Below are 20,298 nucleotides of genomic sequence, written 5' to 3' on the forward strand. Positions count from 1 at the left end.
CATCAACTATATTTCTGAAAAATGTTTCTAAATAATATATTTGATGGAAATAATTTTACTGGTAAAATTAATTAGAACATTTGGTGTTACCCTGAAAACATAACAATTAAATTATTTGAAAAATTAATTAACACATTTGGTTCGTTTAAACTTTTCCCTTAAAAAAAAATCTCTAATATATCCTTGTTATATAAGAGATTTTTAACATAGCAGTATAACACCAAAAATGATAAATATGTAATTGTATAAAATTGGCAAATTTTTAATAGCCCAAAAAAATACTTTACTTAAGTGGGATTTACTTTTATTGATATCATGAAATGTGATTCTCATCGATTTAAACTTTCCTAAGTCAAATATTACACAAAACATGGTGATAATTTCTATTTTTTAAATTCACAACAAATTTTGAACTTTCCTGACTACTAAAAGTCCTAGTGGCAAGAACCAAGAATAAGAAAGTTTGTCAACCAAAAAAAAAAAGGGATACGAAATAAGCAAGAAGAAAGAAGAAAGAACAAAGTGATAAGAAGAAAAGAATCAGAAAGACGAAAGAGAACAAGAAGAGTAAAATAGTCCTTATAAGTCATAATTTGTTCATAACGCTTGTGAGAAAAGAATACCAATGTTTTCCAAGGACTTTTTTTTCTTTCATATTTGAAAGAGTCATTTCCATTTTTTGTCCTATTGTTATTGGGGCATTGCCAATTTTAGTCCACTTCATTAATTTTTGCCACATTGCGGCCAGTCTTATTTAGTCCTTGCCAATTTTAGTCCACTTCATTAATTTTTGCCACATTGCGGCCAGTCTTATTTAGTCCTTGCCAATTTTAGTCCACTGTTAAAATTTTCGTCAAATGACCGTCCAAAACAGGGGTATTTTTGGTCTTTCCATGCTTTGGTCATTTCTTTGACCCTTTGCAGTGGCTTTCCTTACACATTTTCATTTAATGAAGAGTCCGGCGAAAGCCATGTAAGCCATATTACAAAGCCATAGCTTTCGCCGGACCTCTTCATTGGATGAAAATGTGTAAGGAAAACCACTGCAAAGGGCAAAGGAGATGATCAAAGCATGAAAAGATCAAAATACCCCTGTTTTGGACAATTATTTGACAAAAATGTTAACGGTGGACTAAAAGTGGTAAGGACTAAATAAGACTGGCCGCAATGTGGCAAAAATTAATGAAGTGGACTAAAATTGACAATGCCCCAATAATAGTAGGACCAAAAATGGAAATGACTATATTTGAAATTTTGAAATTACGGTAAAAAAAAATCAAAGAACCAAATACAAGAAAAATTCAGAAAAATAAATTCATTAGAAAAAAAAAAATCATCCAACCAAACACTCTTGTTTCGCTAGCCTCTCTCACAAATGACGTCAAAATATTCTAGACTAAAGTTTACCATGCACATTGAGAATCATGTTTGAAATTATGTACTTGTAGTTAATATATTACGTACATTCAGTTAATATATTATATATATGCTAAAGTACGTAATATATTAATTATAGATATGTAATACGTAAATGGTGAATAAAAAATAAAAATTATATAATATATTAACTGCATATATATAATTTAAATCAAAATTTATAATGCGCATTATCGCCCACGATATAACAATGGTTGTAAACGCCTTCAAATACTTTAACAACCCAACCACTGACCTATACTATATTTCCCAATTCCCAAGGGAGACTAGAAATACATTATAGAAAGTTCAAACACGTTACACGTGTATTAGCTTTCTCATTCCATGTCTCTGAAAGTTCATGGAAAGCTCACACATCATTCAACAACCTATTCTTTACCTCAATTTCCTTGGCCCCCCTATACGAAATAGTGAGAAAGGATGAGGAAATTAACAACCCATATATTTTATACATACATATATATTATGTTCTTTTAATAAATCATATTGTTTAAACATATTTGTACCTTTTATACTGTCGTAAAAATAAGAACACAAAGGATACAACTATACCCTTTATAATAAATGTACAAATTTTGTTTCTGTTTTTTTCTTAAATAAATAATATTTTTAATTTTGAATAAATAAAAATGTTTTAAAAAATAAACTAAAAATGACACGTGCCAACAACACATAAATTTAACATACTAAACAAGTCAATTTGGACTTAATTGAACAATTTTACCGATTTAATGGTCTTGAACGAAGCTTTTTTATTTTATTTTATTTTTATTTAAGAGACTCAATTGCACTATCAAGTTGACTTAGGGGCCAATTTGATACTTTTTTTCCTGCAATCTAACAAAAAATTAATAATAATATATACACCTTACCAAATTTATCAAAGATCATAATTTCAAAATTATTACCAATCAAACAACATTTAGTTCTAAAAATAAGTAGTATTATATCTACACTAGTATTTTCACCTGTGCGATGCACGAAATTGATTTATTATAATATATTAAGAATATTTGGCATGTGCGATATTTTGAGGTACACTTACATTTTGATATTTAGTAAGTATATTTATATTAGGGAAAAATTCATTTGGGAGTAATGGAATAAGCACTTGAGTGTTTGTTGGTTTACCGTATAACGTTGATATTTTCTGGACGAATAACAACGCATCAACTAGAGTCTTAAAGAGATTTTCGTTGTCTTGGAGGATAGGTTTGAGGTGCCAAAAACAGACTTCGTTACTAAACAATAAGGAGAAATATGAGAAATAGCAGAAAAGAATATAAAATATTCAATAGTAGAATTGTTCTTTGCTTTTAAGAGTATTTATAGTGCAATTTTAATAGTCAAATAACAACGTGTATTTTATTCAAAATTATGAATTACCGATTCTTTTCCCCCCTTTTACAATCTTCCTTATATTCATATCCATTACATTAATTAGTAATTTTATTACCATATTTTTCAATATTACGCAAACCTTAATTGTATAAGAGTCTTTTGGGCGGAAATTTAAAATTGAGGATTTTGGTTTTATTAATAGTATAGATATAGATAGATTACGTTGCAGAGAAAGTATATGTATTGTATTGTTACGATTATTATTTTAATTTAGAATTATATTACGAATAGGAATTGATAATGTTTAATTCCTCCGTGTATTCTTGTGTTCATAATATGTAAAGGAATTGTATGCAAAGTATAGTGTAGATCCGAAAATTGGCGCTCAATCTATCCCTTTTATTGATTGTTCTTGAGTTGTTTAGAGAGAAGAGGGAATATGAGAGCAGTAGAGAGCATATGAGAGGGGAGCCAAAAGTCCCCAACCTAAAGGGCTAGGGTCCCTTTTATAGGCTAATACCCATACTCGTATACAGTTTACGTACCAAATACTCAGGACCGTACACCCGGGGTATATTCCCTATCAGGAATGTATGGAAAAATATATTTTATTAGGAACTAGTATTTTCACCCGTGCGTTGCACAGAATAAATTTGTTATAATATTTTAAGAAATAATTGAATCGATATACAATTATATAAAATTATAAATTATAACATCGAATATGAGTATGAATAAGTGTATAAATGCAATTATAGTATGAGTCTTCCTTGCATGCAACAAATATCACAAAAATTCAGTGTTCTAAAATAAGTGTATAAATGCAATAGGTAGATAATTTACATTATTGCATCATATTCATTAATTTAATTACTTGTCGGTTAGTTATTGCAAGATCTTGAGGTACACTTATATTTTGATATTCAGTACGTATAACTATATTAGAGAAAAATTTACATGGGAGTAATGGGATAATCAGTTGAGTAATTGTTGGTTGACCGTAGAGCGTTGTGTTGGAGGAAGAAGATGATATATAGTGAAGATGATATTGCCCTTCACTATATATCATCTTCTTCCTTCAACACGTTGATATTCTCTGGACAAATAACTGTTGGAAAAAAATTAGCATAAAATGGCATTTTACTGGCAATATTGTGGTACAAATATATGTGGGGTCCACTTTCTTCGTAGTTAGACGAAAAGATTGATATATTGTACGCTCAAAACTGATAATGGGTGAATGAGAAATTGGTTCTCAAAGTTGTCCCATTTGAGTTAGAAAAATATAGAGAAAACCTTTCAAGTAACTTTTGTCCCACATTGGTTTGAGGAGTGGTTTGCACCACAACTTATACAAGAGTTTTTTCTAAGGCTTATTGAATTGTATAGCATAGAGGCTCTCTCTCGCGCGCAGGGGGTGCAAATGAAATCCCAAAATGAACTTAAAAAGGCTTGACTCGTGCGCCGACACCTGCATGGACGAATGTCGTTCAGAAAATTGGTTGGCCTTGCGAGTTGAATTATGCCAAATTTTCATATTTTTTACAACATTACGCAAACCATACCATAATACTATCGGTCTGTTTTGGGCGGGGAGTTAAAACTGAGGATATTGTTTTTATTAATAGTATAGATTGCATTGCAGAGAAATATATATACTGAATTATTACCATTAGTAATTCTAGTCTAGAATTGTATTACGAATAGGAACTTAGAAAAGAATATATTTTATTATGAATTCTATTTTAATTTACAATTGTATTAGAGATAGGAATTGTATTACCATATTTTACAATATTACGCAAACCATAATATTATAAGTCTGTTTTGGGCGGGAAATTAAAACTGAGGATATTGTTTTTATTAATAGTATAGATAGTATAGATTGCATTGCAGAGAAATATATATACTGAATTATTACCATTAGTAATTATAGTCTAGAATTGTATTACGAATAGGAACTAAGGAAAGAATATATATTTTATTAGGAATTCTATATTAATATACAATTATATTAGGGATAGGAATTGTATTACCATATTTTACAATATTACGCAAACCATAATATTATAGGTCTGTTTTGGGCGGGAAGTTAAAACTGAGGATAATGTTTTTATTAATAGTATAGATTGTATTACGATATTTTAATTAACAATTGTAGTACGAATAGGAATTTAATTACCATATTTTACAATATTACGCAAACCTTAATTGTATAGAAGTCTTTAGGGCGGAAAGTTAAAATTCAAAATTTTGTTTTTATTAATAGTATAGATTACGTTGCAGGAAAAGTATATTACGATTAGTAATTTTAATTATATTACGAATAAGAAAGTAGGGAAGAATATAATTTATTAGAAATTATATTAACATATTTTAATGTACACTTATAGTACGAATAGGAATTTTACTACCATATTTTACAATATTACGCAAATCATAATTGTATAGGAGTCTTTTGAGAGGAAGTTAAAATTAAGGATTTTATTTTTATTAATATATTACTTTTTTACGTACTCTTTATTAGTGTGACATGTTTTTATCAACAAATATATATATATATATACTTTTTCTTTATAAATCAAAATATGTGTATTTTAAAAAATAGAGCAGAGAGCTATCTATCTTGACAACTTTCACAACAGATTTTTTAAAACTTTTTTAATAATTTATTTGCATGTGCTTGCAAGTATTACAAATTAGATCTCGTTATTATTATATTGTGGTGTTTGGAAAATAGCTATTAGCTGATTGAGTTAGTGAATTTGAGTAGTTGATAGTTGTTAGTTGTTAGAAAGATGTTTGGTAAATTAGCTGTTAGTTGATAGCTAATTATACGCAAAATGACTTTTATAAAATTTGTTTTGACCCAATTTTTTGAATTTAGTGTTTTTGAGTAATAAGCTGTTACAAAAAACTAATAAATTAAATATTTATTTTGGTTGTTTAACAAGTCAAACGGTTAATAATGATAAAATAAATTATAAATATGATTATGTAACGATAGAGTTCGTTTTTACAGGGCGTTTGGTTGGGAGGAGGGAATTAGGGGGGAAAAGAATTGTAATTCGGTGAAATTGCAATTCAATGAATAAAGTAGGAATTCAAATTACAATGTTTGGTAGGCAGAAATAGGAGTACATGGAATTGAAAGGTAAGAAGCGACAAAATGACTAAAATGCCCTTATGTTGTGGTAGATGTTGTAGTAATAGTAGTAGTAGTACTAATAATAATAATAATAATAATAATAATTCTTTCAAAATTATAATAATAATAATAATAATAATTCTTTCAAATTTAAATAAATAAAAAAAAAAGACAAAGGGTATGGGAGGAGGGGCAAAATTGTCTTTACACCAACAAATTGCCCCTCCTCTCCACCGAATTGCAATTCATCATTTGGAGGGAATTGCAATTCTAATTCCCTCCAACCAAACACTGTAGTTTGAGAATTCACTAAATTACAATTCAATGAATTTCAATTCCCCTAAACTATATCCAACCATACAGGCCATTAAAAGTAAAAAAAGAATTGTACTAACGGAAGAGTGTACCTTTTGCTATGTGTGTAGCACGAGTTACACGACTTAATAATTTTATTAAAGTTGTTTGCAAAAGAAAAAAAAAAGAAATTTATTAAAGTCAAGAAGAAGTGATTTCGGCTTTTCCCAAAAAGCCAGAGGGTCATAACTTTTTATCCATTTTTTTTTTTTTTTTGAAAACCATAACTTTTTATCTACTTTCTCAGCCATCATTGGTACAATTTGGGTAGCACAGAGTACAACTCCCGTGTATTCACTCCGCTATATATATATCCACCGTAACACCATTCCCGATGCAATCAACTTTCTTACGTTACCTTTCTTCGTCTTTCTCTCGCATTGAAGCAGAAATATGGCTGTGCCGACGGTGACGATGGAGGTCGGGAACGACGCCGTTGCTGTGATCACCATCTCCAATCCTCCTGTCAACGCGTTAGCCGTTCCGAGTAAGTCACTCATATGTTTCTGTATCTGGCGAGTGTACGTATGCGCTGGATTTGGATAGATGAAACTAAACTGTGAAATTTGGTTGTGTTGTAGTAATTCATGGATTGAAGGAGAAGTTCACGGAGGCAGCGAGGAGAAACGATGTTAAAGCTATTGTTTTAACTGGTGAATTCTTAGTTCCTTTTTTTTTTTTTTTTTTTTTTTTTTTTTTTTTTTTTTTTTTTTTTTTTTTTTTTTTTTNTTTTTTTTTTTTTTTTTGGGTTCAGTTAATTAATGTGAAGTCAACTGATGTTGAGATCAGAATGCATTCGGATGGTCAACTGAATTTATTATCTATGTTTTTGTTTGATCATTTAATTTTATTTTTTTTAATAAATAATTTCAGGTTGTGCAAACTGTGCATTTCTTTTTAGTTTCTTAAGTCTCAATGTATGCCTTCATACTTTAATTTGTAATCTTTCTCCAAGCTGCAAATTTTCTTTCCCAAGTTTTATTGCTTCCTAATGTCTGATTCATTATATGATTGCGAGGTATATTCCTATACAATTTTTAGTTTTATTTTCCCCCTTGCAGGGGGAAGTGATTGGATTTGGCATTCTCTAAATCATTTATTTGCATTTTTTTCCAGGAAGTGGGGGGAGATTCTCTGGTGGTTTTGACATCAATGTTTTTGAACAAGTTCACAAGCATGGTATAGTCCCCTCCTCTTTTTATATTATTCTGTTTGGTGTCTTTGGTATGGTGTTATTTCAAGTTTGTGGATCATTTTTTAATGAGAGCCAATTGAATTTTATGGCCTCAGGGGATATTTCTGTACTACCAGATGTTTCTGTTGAACTTGTAGTCAACCTGATTGAAGGTGCGTGCCTCGTTTCATATTTTTATCTAGGTTTAGATATTGTCTGATGTCTCTCTGGGAAGTCTTCCTGAACTGGCATTCTTGTGTATTTTGATTATTTGTAGCATCATCATTTAAAATCTTACTCTTGGCTTTGTCATTTTAGATGGAAAAAAGCCTGCTGTTGCTGCCATACAAGGACTCGCACTTGGAGGTGGCTTAGAATTGGCATTGGTGTGTTGTTTATATGCTCCAACAAGTCTTTCATACTTGAGTAATATGTTAATATGTGACCGTGTATACCAGCATAAGTATTTTCCTGGTGCATCATTTTCTTTCTTTATTAGGGATGCCATGCTCGCATTTCTGCACCAAAAGCCCAACTTGGATTGCCAGAACTTACCCTCGGGGTTATACCTGGCTTTGGAGGTACAGTTACTTGATGTATGTTTTAATTTCTTGAAATATTCAAGTTCATCTTGATATATTTTTAAACTAGTGGTTTGAGTGTTTGATATCCTTTTCAAGGTACACAACGTCTTCCAAGGCTCGTGGGATTGCAGAAAGGTGTTGAAATGATGCTGGTAAGTATTCTGACAAACATTATGATTTATGAATGTATGGCAAATGTGCCGGTGGTGGATGAGAGGCATATAAAAGAGTATGTGCTGCCCAAAGAAAAAAACAATGATTTTGTCTTAACATTGATTGGGATTCAACAATGTTTTGATTTGCAGACATCTAAACCCATATTGTCTGAAGAAGGGAAGAAATTAGGCCTTATTGATGCAATTGTGTCCCCAACAGAATTGATTAAAGTGTCACGGCAGTGGGCACTGGATATTGCAGAAAGGCACAAACCTTGGATGCGATCCCTTCATAGGACTGACAAACTATGTTCCCTTTCAGAAGCACGGGATATTCTGAAGGTTGCTAGACAACAAGCAAAGCAGACTGCTCCCAATATGCCTCAACATCTGGTTTGCCTTGATGTGATTGAAGAAGGCATTGTTCATGGAGGATACAGTGGAGTTCTAAAGGTACCTCTTTTTTTTTTTTTTTTTTTTTGTGCTTTCTTGCTCTAACCCAACTTTTTCTGAATAATGAGGAGTAAAGCAAGTTTTAATTTTTCTACAGGAAGCTAGAGATTTCAAACAGCTTGTATTGTCAGATACTTCAAGAGGTCTTGTTCACATATTTTTTGCACAAAGGGCAACATCAAAGGTAATCTAGATCTTTATCAACAACCTTTGGTGCATCGTTGGCAGCACAAAACCACATTTAAATCATAAACATTTCTTTTATTAGGGAAAGTTAATGATTATCACTATGGATATATCTTTAATTTTTCTTGCAAGATGTGCCCGAGTCTTACCATCTTTGCTATCTTCTGTGTTAAGATGTTTACAGTTTTGATTCTCTTGGTCTTTGTTCTTCTCCTACTCTCTAGATCAAAGACGTCAAAAACATATATAGTATATAAGTTGAAACTTTTTAAGATATTGCTAGACACTTCTATCTATCTGGGTAAGGTTACCAGAATACCAGCTTCTTATCTTAAGAGGTCCCGAGCTTATGAATTTGGGAAATTTCCATCCAGGAATAGTTTATTGAATAAGTACCCTAAGTTCACTTCCCAATCCAGAGAGAAATATTTACTTGCATCAGTTGCATGTTCGCAAGGAGGCACGTCTTGGGATGTAAGATTATTGGGTGTTCTTGAGGATTTTGATTTGTTGTACTGTTTTGTTGTGGTTGCCTGAATTGCTTTATTTAAAAAAAAAATGTTTCCCCATGTCCACTAGCGCATGAAGAGTTTGTCCCCTTAGGCCATAAATAATTGTGTATGGATTAGTCACTGGTCTAGATTCATTTTTTACTGTTACTTTCATCATGATATGGAATGACTGTAAATCATCCTACTCTGTCTCGTTTGTGATGCTATACCAGTACTTATGTTCCATCTTTTGAGGGAATTTTTTAAAATAATATACACATGCCTTACTACCTTTATTCCTTTCTGAATGTTGCAATAGGTGCCCAATGTCACGGATGTTGGTCTCAAACCAAGGCCAATAAAGAAGGTTGCTGTAATTGGTGGAGGTCTAATGGGTTCTGGCATAGCTACAGCTCTCATTCTGAGCGGCACATATGTTCTTCTCAAGGAAATTAGCTCTGAGTATCTTCATAAAGGGATAAAATCCATAGAAGGTAATTGATGTAATATATAATGTTAAGGATATATCGTAGAAATTGATTATGCCTGCTTGTCTTTTAGAATATTATTTATTTTGTGTCCTTAATGTGGCAGAAAATATCCGTATCCTGGTATCAAGGAAAAAGTTGGGTCAGGATAAAGCAGAAAAAGCACTCTCATTGCTTAAAGGTGTATTGGATTACTCAGAATTTAAGGATGTGGACATGGTTATAGAGGTACTTGGTTGAACATCCATTTTTATTTTATATTGGCAAAGATGTGTTGGGATGACATATGTCTAGTATCTTCTTATAATATTTAATTTTTATACGAGTTGCAAATAGACCTTCACCACTGCTGTGATTTCCAATTTTCCATTATCTTTTTTTTTGGGTCTTTAATACCCTTTTTTCCCTTGATATACTTGTGGCCTAGCCCAAAGCAATTCTTCTCAACATTTATGTCTTACACATTATGCTGTTGTATCATGTAATTAAGTCACCTCTGGATTGCAGGCTGTGATTGAAAATGTTCCTCTAAAACAAAAAATTTTCAGCGATATTGAGAAGGCATGTCCTCCTCATTGTATACTGGCATCTAACACATCTACTATAGACCTTAACATTATTGGTGAGAAGACCAGATCTCGAGATAGGATCATAGGCGCTCATTTTTTCAGGTTTACTTTTATCCTATTTTTTTTTTATTTGCATTATGTGTGTGTGTATTATCGTTTTAATAAGATAATAAAATTTATTTCTTATACATTATTATTTATTAATGATGTTTCGCCTATCTGCCTTCTATTTCGATTCTTTTATGTTCAGCCCTGCTCATGTGATGCCACTGCTGGAGATTGTACGGACAGAGAAGACTTCAGCTCAAACAATCATTGACCTTATGGCTGTTGGGAAAGCAATAAAGAAAGTACCTGTTGTGGTGGGGAATTGTACCGGCTTTGCTGTAAACAGGACCTTCTTCCCATATGCCCAGGGAGCACATTTTCTGGTCCACCTTGGAGTTGATGCTTTCAGGATTGATGCCCAAATTGCAAAATTTGGCCTCCCTATGGGTCCATTCCAGTAATTTTCTTTCCTTCATATACACAGCTGTCATTCTCTTTGTGACTTTGTGTGCGAGCACATTAAATGGAATTCGTATGAGCATTTTCCGAAACAGAAAACATTTGTATTTTAATTAATATGTACAAACATGAGTGAAGTGCTAAGTTATTCAAGTGCTTTGCATGCTTATTTTATTGGAATAATGATAAGGAGAGTAATGAGATACAAGAGTACTATTAGTGGACCTGGTTGAATGAACTCCAATGAAATTATCTTTGCAGGCTCCAAGATTTAACAGGATATGGGGTAGCTGTTGCTGTAGGAAAAGAGTTTGGTGCTGCTTTTTCTGACCGTACATTTAAAAGTCCCTTGGTTGATCTCCTCATTAAAAGTGATCGAAATGGTAACATTTCACCTTGTTTCCTGTGTGTTGGTTATTGGGATTACTACCATTTCCACTTTGACACGGGTTTTTGCAGGAAAAAATAATGGAAAAGGATACTACATTTATCAGAAGGGAACTAAACCAAAACCTGATCCTTCTGTGCTTCCAATCATAGAGGAGTCTAGAAGGCTGATAAATATTATGCCTGGTGGGAAGGTATGACTTCCAAGGAAATGCAGTCTAACCTTTTTCATTTTTTTTTTATTGCTTCAAAATAGATCTTCAATGATTCATGCTCTATTTAGAACTTGTATAGTTGTATACGTGGCTCACATTGAGTCATTGACTAACATCTTAAATTTATGTCCAGCCAATATCTGTGACTGACCAAGAAATTGTTGAGATGGTTCTCTTTCCGGTTGTGAATGAGGCTTGCCGTGTTCTTGATGAAGGGATGGTCGTCCGAGCTTCAGATCTTGATGTTGCATCTGTTCTTGGAATGAGCTTCCCTTCTTACAGGTTAGTCTTCGCATTGTTCTTTAAAATCTGCTCAAATATGTTATCATCCATTGTTAAATTCAAGCAGTCCTATTTGAAAGATTTCTGATATTTACTAATGGAGCCAAAAGCATTGAGAACGCAACCGAGAAGCAGAAACATAGAACTCCGTATATCACAATAATGCTATTTACTACCATAAACTAGATAGACTTTTTTTGTATGTCTCAAGATACTGATAATGTACTGCAAAGATAGGCCATCTCAGTGATAAAAAAAAAGTTAGAAATATTAGAAATGAAATTGATGGAATCATGGTCGATAAGCAAAGATAAATTTCCATTTGTGCTATCTTGATTTATCTTTCTCAATCCAAGTGTAGTTATTTTGTAAAGAATCTTGATGAATATCATTTGCTTTTGACAGAGGGGGGATTGTCTTCTGGGCAGATATTGTGGGGGCTGGCCACATATATAAAAGCCTCAAGAAGTGGTCTGAATTATATGGCAGCTTCTACAAGCCCTCGAGTTTCTTGGAAGAAAGAGCACTTAAAGGCATTCCATTGGTAAGAATAATTTTCCAGTCTATTCAACCACCAGACAAATGCTCTATTCAATTATTCATTTCAGAATGAATTCACAAAGAAAGTTAGCACAATTTATTTTCTGAAGAATAATTTTGGCAAATACCCATATTGTCATCTGTGAATCTTGACAATTTGGTAAACGGAGATGAATCTGCTGTTTCTTCAAGGTTTTAAGCTCATCATGTACGCTATTTCTCTAAACCGTCAATTTCTTCTAATGCAGAGTGCTCCTGTATCAACCTCTTCAACTTCAAGATCGCGAATGTAACCTACCTGTACGTGTTTCTACCGTATGATCCCCGATAATTCGCGGATATGGCAGAAAAAATACAGACCACTGGAGTGCTTAGCAGCCAAATAAACTTGTGTGTTGAAGAGATGACATAGTATATTTTTGAGTTTAGTAGTTGAATAATTAATAATATATGATATTTTCTTTAATAAACATATTTTAAAGTTAATTAGGGTGGTTACTTCTTTTATGGTTTTTTTTTTCTTTTTTTCAGTCACACTTTATTTACATTTTTTTTTGGGAGGCTACATTAGTAGATAACACATACGGAGTACTATTTTTCAATCTTTCAACATAATAGGTATTCTCTAACAAAAATCATTATATTATGAACTATCCAAAATAGAGGTTGGGAGAATTATAGGGCTAAACAATCATTTTGGACTTATATGTTGTTTTTAGGGGTGTGCAGCGGTTCGGTTTTATGGATCGCCCACCCGGAGTTCGGTTTAATATCTTTAAATTCAAATCATGTAAATTTGTTAAATATTCATGTTGGATTTAGCATGTTCGGATATTGGTCGGATTTAAACGGATTTTGATTTTGGTTCGGATTAGGAAAAAAAATTAACTTAAACTATTAAAAGATTTAATTCAATTAACCAACTTAACCTCAACTTAACCTTAAGGGGGCGTTTGGTTCAGACCAAGGTAATTTGAGTCTGGTAATGCTATATTACCTTAGTTGGTTCAAGCTGATGTGGCGGTAATGTAATTATCCCATTTTTTAGGTAATTTAAAATTACCTTGAATTATTTCAACTTTGTCGTTATTAACTAAATCTTATATATAATAATAATAAAGAAGTCCAAATTGGCCACTGTTACCAAATCTATATGTGTGTATATTTATATATTTATTTATTTATATATTTATTTATTGGGAAAAATAAACAAATAAGCTATTGAATTATTTGGGGTTAGCAATTAAGCCATCGAACTCAAATAAGTTCCAAAAACAAAAAGAAACAATTAGCATTTTTAATAGGTTGACTACCGGTATGTGCTGATTAGATTGCATGTATTATTAATTTTATTTTTATTTTATTATTATTATCCTACATAGACTACACTAAGCATTTGACCCTTTGAAGCCAATATTTAAAGCCCTAAGTGAAGGAGACTATTTTCTTCATCGGTTCTTAACATCTTCGGATTCTTCGCACCTGCAGCCATATGCGATGCAACATTTAAGGCCCTTTGAAGCCATATAAACAAATAAACAATATGCTTTGGACATGCAAGATTTAATGTGAGAATTCATTTCAGTTTAGAACAATGTTAATCACTATGAACAGACAAGACAGAAGGAAAATCATTTGTGTATAAATAGTCATTCCATATTTCAGATGCAATAGAGTCTCGCAACCGAGAAACCTGTTCTAAATGCTCGGTTTGAAATGGAATGTTTAAAACCTGTGTCTCAATAGGCATCTGTTGCCGTTCGGTTTCCAAAGGTGGCATTGGATCTTCCAGTGCCAATCCAGCTTCCTGATTGTAGATTTTAAAGATCTAGTCTTCTGGATTCTCCTCTCCAATGAAGTTGTGTATGGCGCATGTTTATTAATTGTTCTTACTATTATAATATTTAATGAAATGTCGCAATTTAATTATGTGAGTTGATTGTTTATTATTTATGGTATTATATAGGATAACAAATAATAATATAATTGAATTTATTTATGAACAAGTTAACGAACATGCTGAAGTCGTGACTTGTTTTATTTTATATTTTAATCCTATTATGTTTGTATTGTGGTAAGATACTTATGTAATTATGTATTAGGTATATTTCTTAAATTATTTAGATATACTTATTAAAAACTCTTAACATGTAGGCTTTAAATAGACTCAAAGTAGGATTTAAACACACAGTTATTATGCCATGAACCCGGGTCCACATTGCAAGGTGGACCCGGGCCTATGTTCACAATTTTATAACTCTATGTTCATAATTTCATAATCCCATGTTTACAATTTTATAACTCTATGTTCACAATTTCATAGCTCTACGTTCACAATTTCATAACTCTATATTCACAATTTAATAAATCTATGTTCACAATTTAATAACTCTATGTTCAACAGTATCAAAACTCTATGTTCAACATTATAACACAATTTTAGAATCTATATAACAAAATTGTTAATATAGAGTTCAAAAGTTGTGAATATTGAGTAATGTAATTTTGTATATTGAGATCCAAAATTGTGAACGTAGAGTTTTAAATTTGTGAACATAGAGGTCTAAATTTGTAAACATAGACCGGGTCCACCTTGCAATGTGGACCGAGTCTATGTTCATAATTTTATAACTCTATATTCACAATTTTAGAATTCTATGTTCACAATTTAATGATTTATATAAGTAATTTTGAGCTCTATGTTCACAATTTTAGAACTCTATGTTCACAATATAGAGTTATGAAATTGTGAACATGGAGTTATAAATTTGTGAACATTGAATTATGAAATTGTGAACATAGAGTCATAAAACTGTGAACATAGAGTTATGAAAATGTGAACCTAAATATTAAAAGGCTTTTAAAAATGCTTCAGGCCAAGTCAAACCAATTGTAAGCTCAGGCTTGAACTTAACAAAAAGCTTACATACAAGCTCAGACTCAGGTTTATACTTTAAATTTTCATAACAGACTCAGGTCCAGATCTATACTTTAAATTTTTGTAACAGGCTCAGGCCTAACTCAATTCAGCTCGGCCTATTTCCACCCTAGGGGAAACCTGTAACATAGAGAGAGAAATTAGATATTAGAAATGTGCACAACTAATGCACCCGTAAGCTTATTAAATATCCTTCCTGGAACTTACCATGAAATTCACCAAAAACGGCAAAAAGGCAAAAACCACCCAGTCGCCCACCCCAACATATAAACCTGCATACATGGCATTGTTGTTTCACATTTGATGTCAACTAATCAAATCAATTAAAAATAGTCATTAATTAATTAACGGTTTACTTGAAGATAAATTGAGAAAGGGCGTTGATTGCAAATTTTTTATATGAGTTTGATGGTCTAATTAAAACTTTTTAATGTTTTCAAGTGTTAAATTGCACAATTTAATATATTTCGAAGGTTTATTTGATATTTTGATATTTTGTATGATATTCTTTAATAATGTATGGTCATTCCTATAATCTGGGGGTGGTAGTGTGCTTGCAATATATTGCACTTTAGCTATAAAAACATTATGAAATCAAATATATATATAGTAGGTATAATCTTGTCCCAAATAGTAGGTGTAATATAATTTTAGTGAAAAAATTCATTCTAATTATTCTTTAACGAGTAGTCATATTGAGGCATAAATTTAAGGAGGTTTGATAATGTTTTTACTTAGATATGTAAGTCATTGATTTGGATTCTCTTATATGAGGATGAAGATTAATTTTGTATATTTACATGCTCAAAATAATGAGAATGTGACTTATCAAAATAATAATGATGAGAAGGTGGATGAAAAAATCATTTTCATGTATAAATGAAAAAATGAATATAAAATATTTCATCCCGCACTGTAAAATTACTTGAAAATAAACCTATTTATAAAGAAAGTAAAGAAGCCGAAGCCAACAAAAACTTACAATTTGCGAAACATACCAACCTTTCGGCCTTCAAATCATTCTCTTCCTCCTCGCTAACACCCTGAAATCATTCATAGCTTCGACAATGGAAGAATGGGATCCATTCCATGAAATTTTGGTTCCTACTCTCCCTACTTTTAGTCCAACATCAACGCTTTTCATCCTTCTCTATGATTTTCATTCTTGCATTGGTCATTTTTACTCAAATAATGTCCTCGTTCATATATCCTATCATTTTACTATTCTCTTTCTATCTTAATTTGTTTAATGAGTTTAAAAATTTAGTACACATTGGCCTCTCAAAATTTTCAGCTCTCATCATTAGCATCATAACAACATACAATGACGAAAATAATGCGGACTTTCACACTGCAATAGTTGATACTATAGCAACCGATACTAACGAGCTAGGATGTAACCATAGGGGTTGATAAAATATAATATGTAAGTATATATATGGTCTTTTTTCATGTATATTATGTATGAAATATTCAGTCATCTCTATGATTTTCATTTTTGCATTGGCCATTGGACTTCAAATAATTGTCCGAATCATATATCATTATTTTGATATTCTCTTACAGTGTAGTATTTGTTTATAGCTACTTTCTCAACCTAATGAAGCACAAAGAGTCAACAGTCGCCTTCACATGTGGAGTGTAAACCGGGTACCACTAGACCACAAGGTCTTTGGCATATTCTCTCCCTATCCTAATTTGTTTATTGGTTTTAAAAATTTAGTACACCATCCAACAGTAATATAATTAAGACTTCCAATTTCAAAACTTTTTACTTAAGCACTTGAACTCAATAAAATTCTTCATGATAATCACTAAAATTACAATGACATGACATTATTTTATTTATATGACTTTTTATCTTTATATTAAAATAAAATATAGCTCGCAAATGTCAATCGAAGGTATGCTCTAGGACGGCAAAAAACTGCAAGAAGGTAAATCACTTCAATACAAAGTCAAACTCAGAACATTGAAGTTATCAAACCAACTATCAGTTGCCCATAAAATATGATATTATTAACTATAACATTTTCCATTTTGTCATCGTGAGTCCCCAACCGTTTCTGACTGACTTCATCAACTGTGTGAGAACATATTCCAATATAAAAAGTAATGACTGATATGATCCATCTATTTTGATAGATCATCTATTGAGGATTGCTAAAAAATAAGGAAAAAAATGAGCGAGTCAATTTTATAAATATTACAAATTTAAAAGTTTACAATAATTAAAAAATTGACCCCGCATTTTTTTTTTTACTAAAACCTCAACCATTAATAAACTCTTATGGTCAGTTGTGATCAGCTATCACTTTTTACAGGAGGATCATGTTCTCATTTGAACCCTCTTGTATATATATATGACTTGATTCACATGAGAACAAGACTTTTTGTGAGAAGTGTAGACAAATGCTAGCAATTGATCTAATGGATCTAATGATTGAACAAAAAGAAAAAAATAGAAAAAAAAAAGTGATAATGTTAGTTTAATAAATATTAAAAATTTTAAAAATTTTAATTAGTTTGATAAAATTGATAATATTTATGAAATTGGCCTTAATCTTTATTTTTAACCTTATTTTCTACCTGTTGATCATCTAAAATCTAAATGAATGGATCATATTAATTAATTCATATTTCTCACTGAAATTCTTGTTTTTATTTCATCCTGATTCTATATAGAATCTATAAATTAATAAAACCACAAACATATAGAAAATACTTATTCTTATGTAAAAAGTCAAATCAGTTTAATTATATTACACATTCTTGGAATGAATCAGTGAAAGCAGAATTTAAATTTGGTGATGACATAATTTATTACAATATTTCTTTGATGAGTATGCGGATTATTAAAAAAAAATTGACTTATAAGTCATCATGTTGGGACATAAAATTAAGGAGGTTATTTGTTAGTACTATTTTTATTTAAATATAAGTTTAATTGGATATTTTTTTGATATAAGGAGATTAATTTTATATATTTACATACTCAAAATGATTTGTGGGTGCATAAAAAAATATTTTTAAATGCATTTATAGAAATAAAAAGATAAATGTATTAATATTTTATCCCGCATTGAAAAATTAAGGGACAATAAATCAATTTATAAGAAAAATATGTAATGAAGCATTGGTCATTGCATTTCCCTTGGTCATACATCATGGGAAAGCTAGGGCTGTAGGGCTGCATGCAGCCCTACAGCCCTAGCTCAGCCCTACAGCCCTAGCTTTCCCATGATGTCACTCTCAAGAGGTATGACCTCCCAACCCAGGCCTATAAAAACTCAAGAATGAAAACAAGAAAAATTAAACTTATAACCATTTTCTTCTTCCTTACCCAAACCCCAAAATTGTGAGAAAAAAAAAATCGAGTATGGCAACTTTCAACCTTAAAATCATTTTCTTCTTCCTCGCTAACATCCTGAAGTCGTTCTTAGCTTCAAAAATGGAAGAATGGGAAACATTCCATTTACTCCAAAATTTCACACCTATGAAATTTTTGTTCCTACTCTTCTTACTCTTCATATTTTCTTTCTTCTCTTTTACAATTCACTTTACTCGTCCTCTTAAATTTAAAGTCCAACATCAACGCTTCTCAGCCATCTCTATGATTTCCATTCTTGCATTGGTCATTTTTCCTCAAATAATGTTCTGGTCTATATATTTCATCATTTTACTATTCTCTTTGTATCCTAATTTGTTTATTGGGTTTAAAAATTTAGTACACCTTGGTCTCTCGAAATTTCCGGCTCTCATCATTCACATCACAACAACATACAATGGTGAAAGTAACGGTGAATTTAACACTACAACGGTTGATACCATAGCAGTTGATATTAATGAGGATGTATCCATAGTGGTTGATAATAGTGTGTAAGACATATATGGTTTTTTTTTCATATATATTATGTATGAATATTGTTATGGTTTATACGAAGTTAGCATTCCAGTATATATGGAATTTGTAAAATATATTCCTAATGTTTCTTTGGAATTTTGTATGATTGTATTGATAGAAATAAAGTGAGTTAATAATATGTATGTTCTTTTGAGTTGTTATGCATTTGTGATATTTAATACTCAACTTTGAAATGGTCAAATTAATAAGGGCAAATTAGTCTCTTTTTTTTTTCTGTTTGTTTTCTCCATTGTAGCATCTCATATTCTTTATGAAGCTCGTAGCTTGATTGAAAACCTAAGAATCTTAGCAATGAGCGCTTTATTTTTGTGTCCCAAAATAAGCACATAGCACGCCCTTTTTGAGAAATTTGTAGATTTCATATTTTTGCTAGCTAGCTGATGATATTTGTAGATCTGAAATATGAAAAGAAGTTGCAGACCCAATTCAAAAGGATCTGTCTAGCTCTGCTTTGTAATTTTACTCTTCTAGTCCTCTGCTTTGATTAACTACACCGCCCAACCGCCTTCATCGACTGTGTCCTCTAATCTGAAGAAGACCAATCGAATCGTGTTCGTGTTCTTCCATTTGGTGGAAGAAGAACACCGTCTTATCTCCTCTGTTTGTCTTCCTGCAAATCAGCAGCATTATATTATATTATTGGGGAAATCTCAACCTATATATATATATATAGTACAGTTATTGCTACTGTTATATTTTCACATATGCAGTTTCTCATCATCAGTGTTCTCCAGGGGATGAACCTTTTGCTTTTGATCTGGTATTATTAACACTTGAGATGTTCTTGATGGAGATGGAAGGGCAGACTTACCATTGCTGTAGGGCTCCTTTTAATTTGGTTTTGCGTTTTAGTGACTCTAAATTGTAATAGAGTTAAATTGTTCTGTTACTCTAGAAATTAAAATTACTAAAATTACTAAAATTAAGAGTGTATATTGCAATAGTAAAAAGTTAGGGACTAAAGTGGCTAGTAAAGAACAATAATTGAAGAATTAAAAATAAAATTTTTGTTTTAATAATTAGATAACAAAATTGTTTTTTTTTTTTAATTTTAGTTTGAAGACTAAAAATGAAAAATGTAATAGCTGAGAAACCCAATTGAGTCATGAAAAAGACGATAAAAA

General features: G+C 31.4%; 1 protein-coding gene across 1 annotated transcript; it reads left to right on the forward strand.

The window, feature by feature from the left end:
* Window positions 1–6,605: 6,605 nt before the first annotated feature.
* On the forward strand, window positions 6,606–12,809 carry LOC115999262 (peroxisomal fatty acid beta-oxidation multifunctional protein AIM1). Its single transcript, XM_031239117.1, has 18 exons — window positions 6,606–6,767; window positions 6,862–6,933; window positions 7,397–7,459; window positions 7,571–7,627; window positions 7,773–7,840; window positions 7,954–8,035; window positions 8,135–8,190; window positions 8,344–8,646; window positions 8,744–8,830; window positions 9,643–9,817; window positions 9,918–10,039; window positions 10,319–10,482; window positions 10,631–10,885; window positions 11,149–11,270; window positions 11,347–11,468; window positions 11,623–11,771; window positions 12,177–12,315; window positions 12,560–12,809. The coding sequence occupies exons 1-18, from the start codon at window positions 6,674–6,676 to the stop codon at window positions 12,602–12,604; spliced, it is 2,175 nt and encodes a 724-aa protein (XP_031094977.1). The 5' UTR covers window positions 6,606–6,673; the 3' UTR covers window positions 12,605–12,809.
* The last annotated feature ends 7,489 nt before the right edge of the window (window positions 12,810–20,298 follow it).

Source organism: Ipomoea triloba, chromosome 12 (assembly GCF_003576645.1).
Source record: "Ipomoea triloba cultivar NCNSP0323 chromosome 12, ASM357664v1".
Taxonomy (NCBI): Eukaryota; Viridiplantae; Streptophyta; class Magnoliopsida; order Solanales; family Convolvulaceae; genus Ipomoea; species Ipomoea triloba.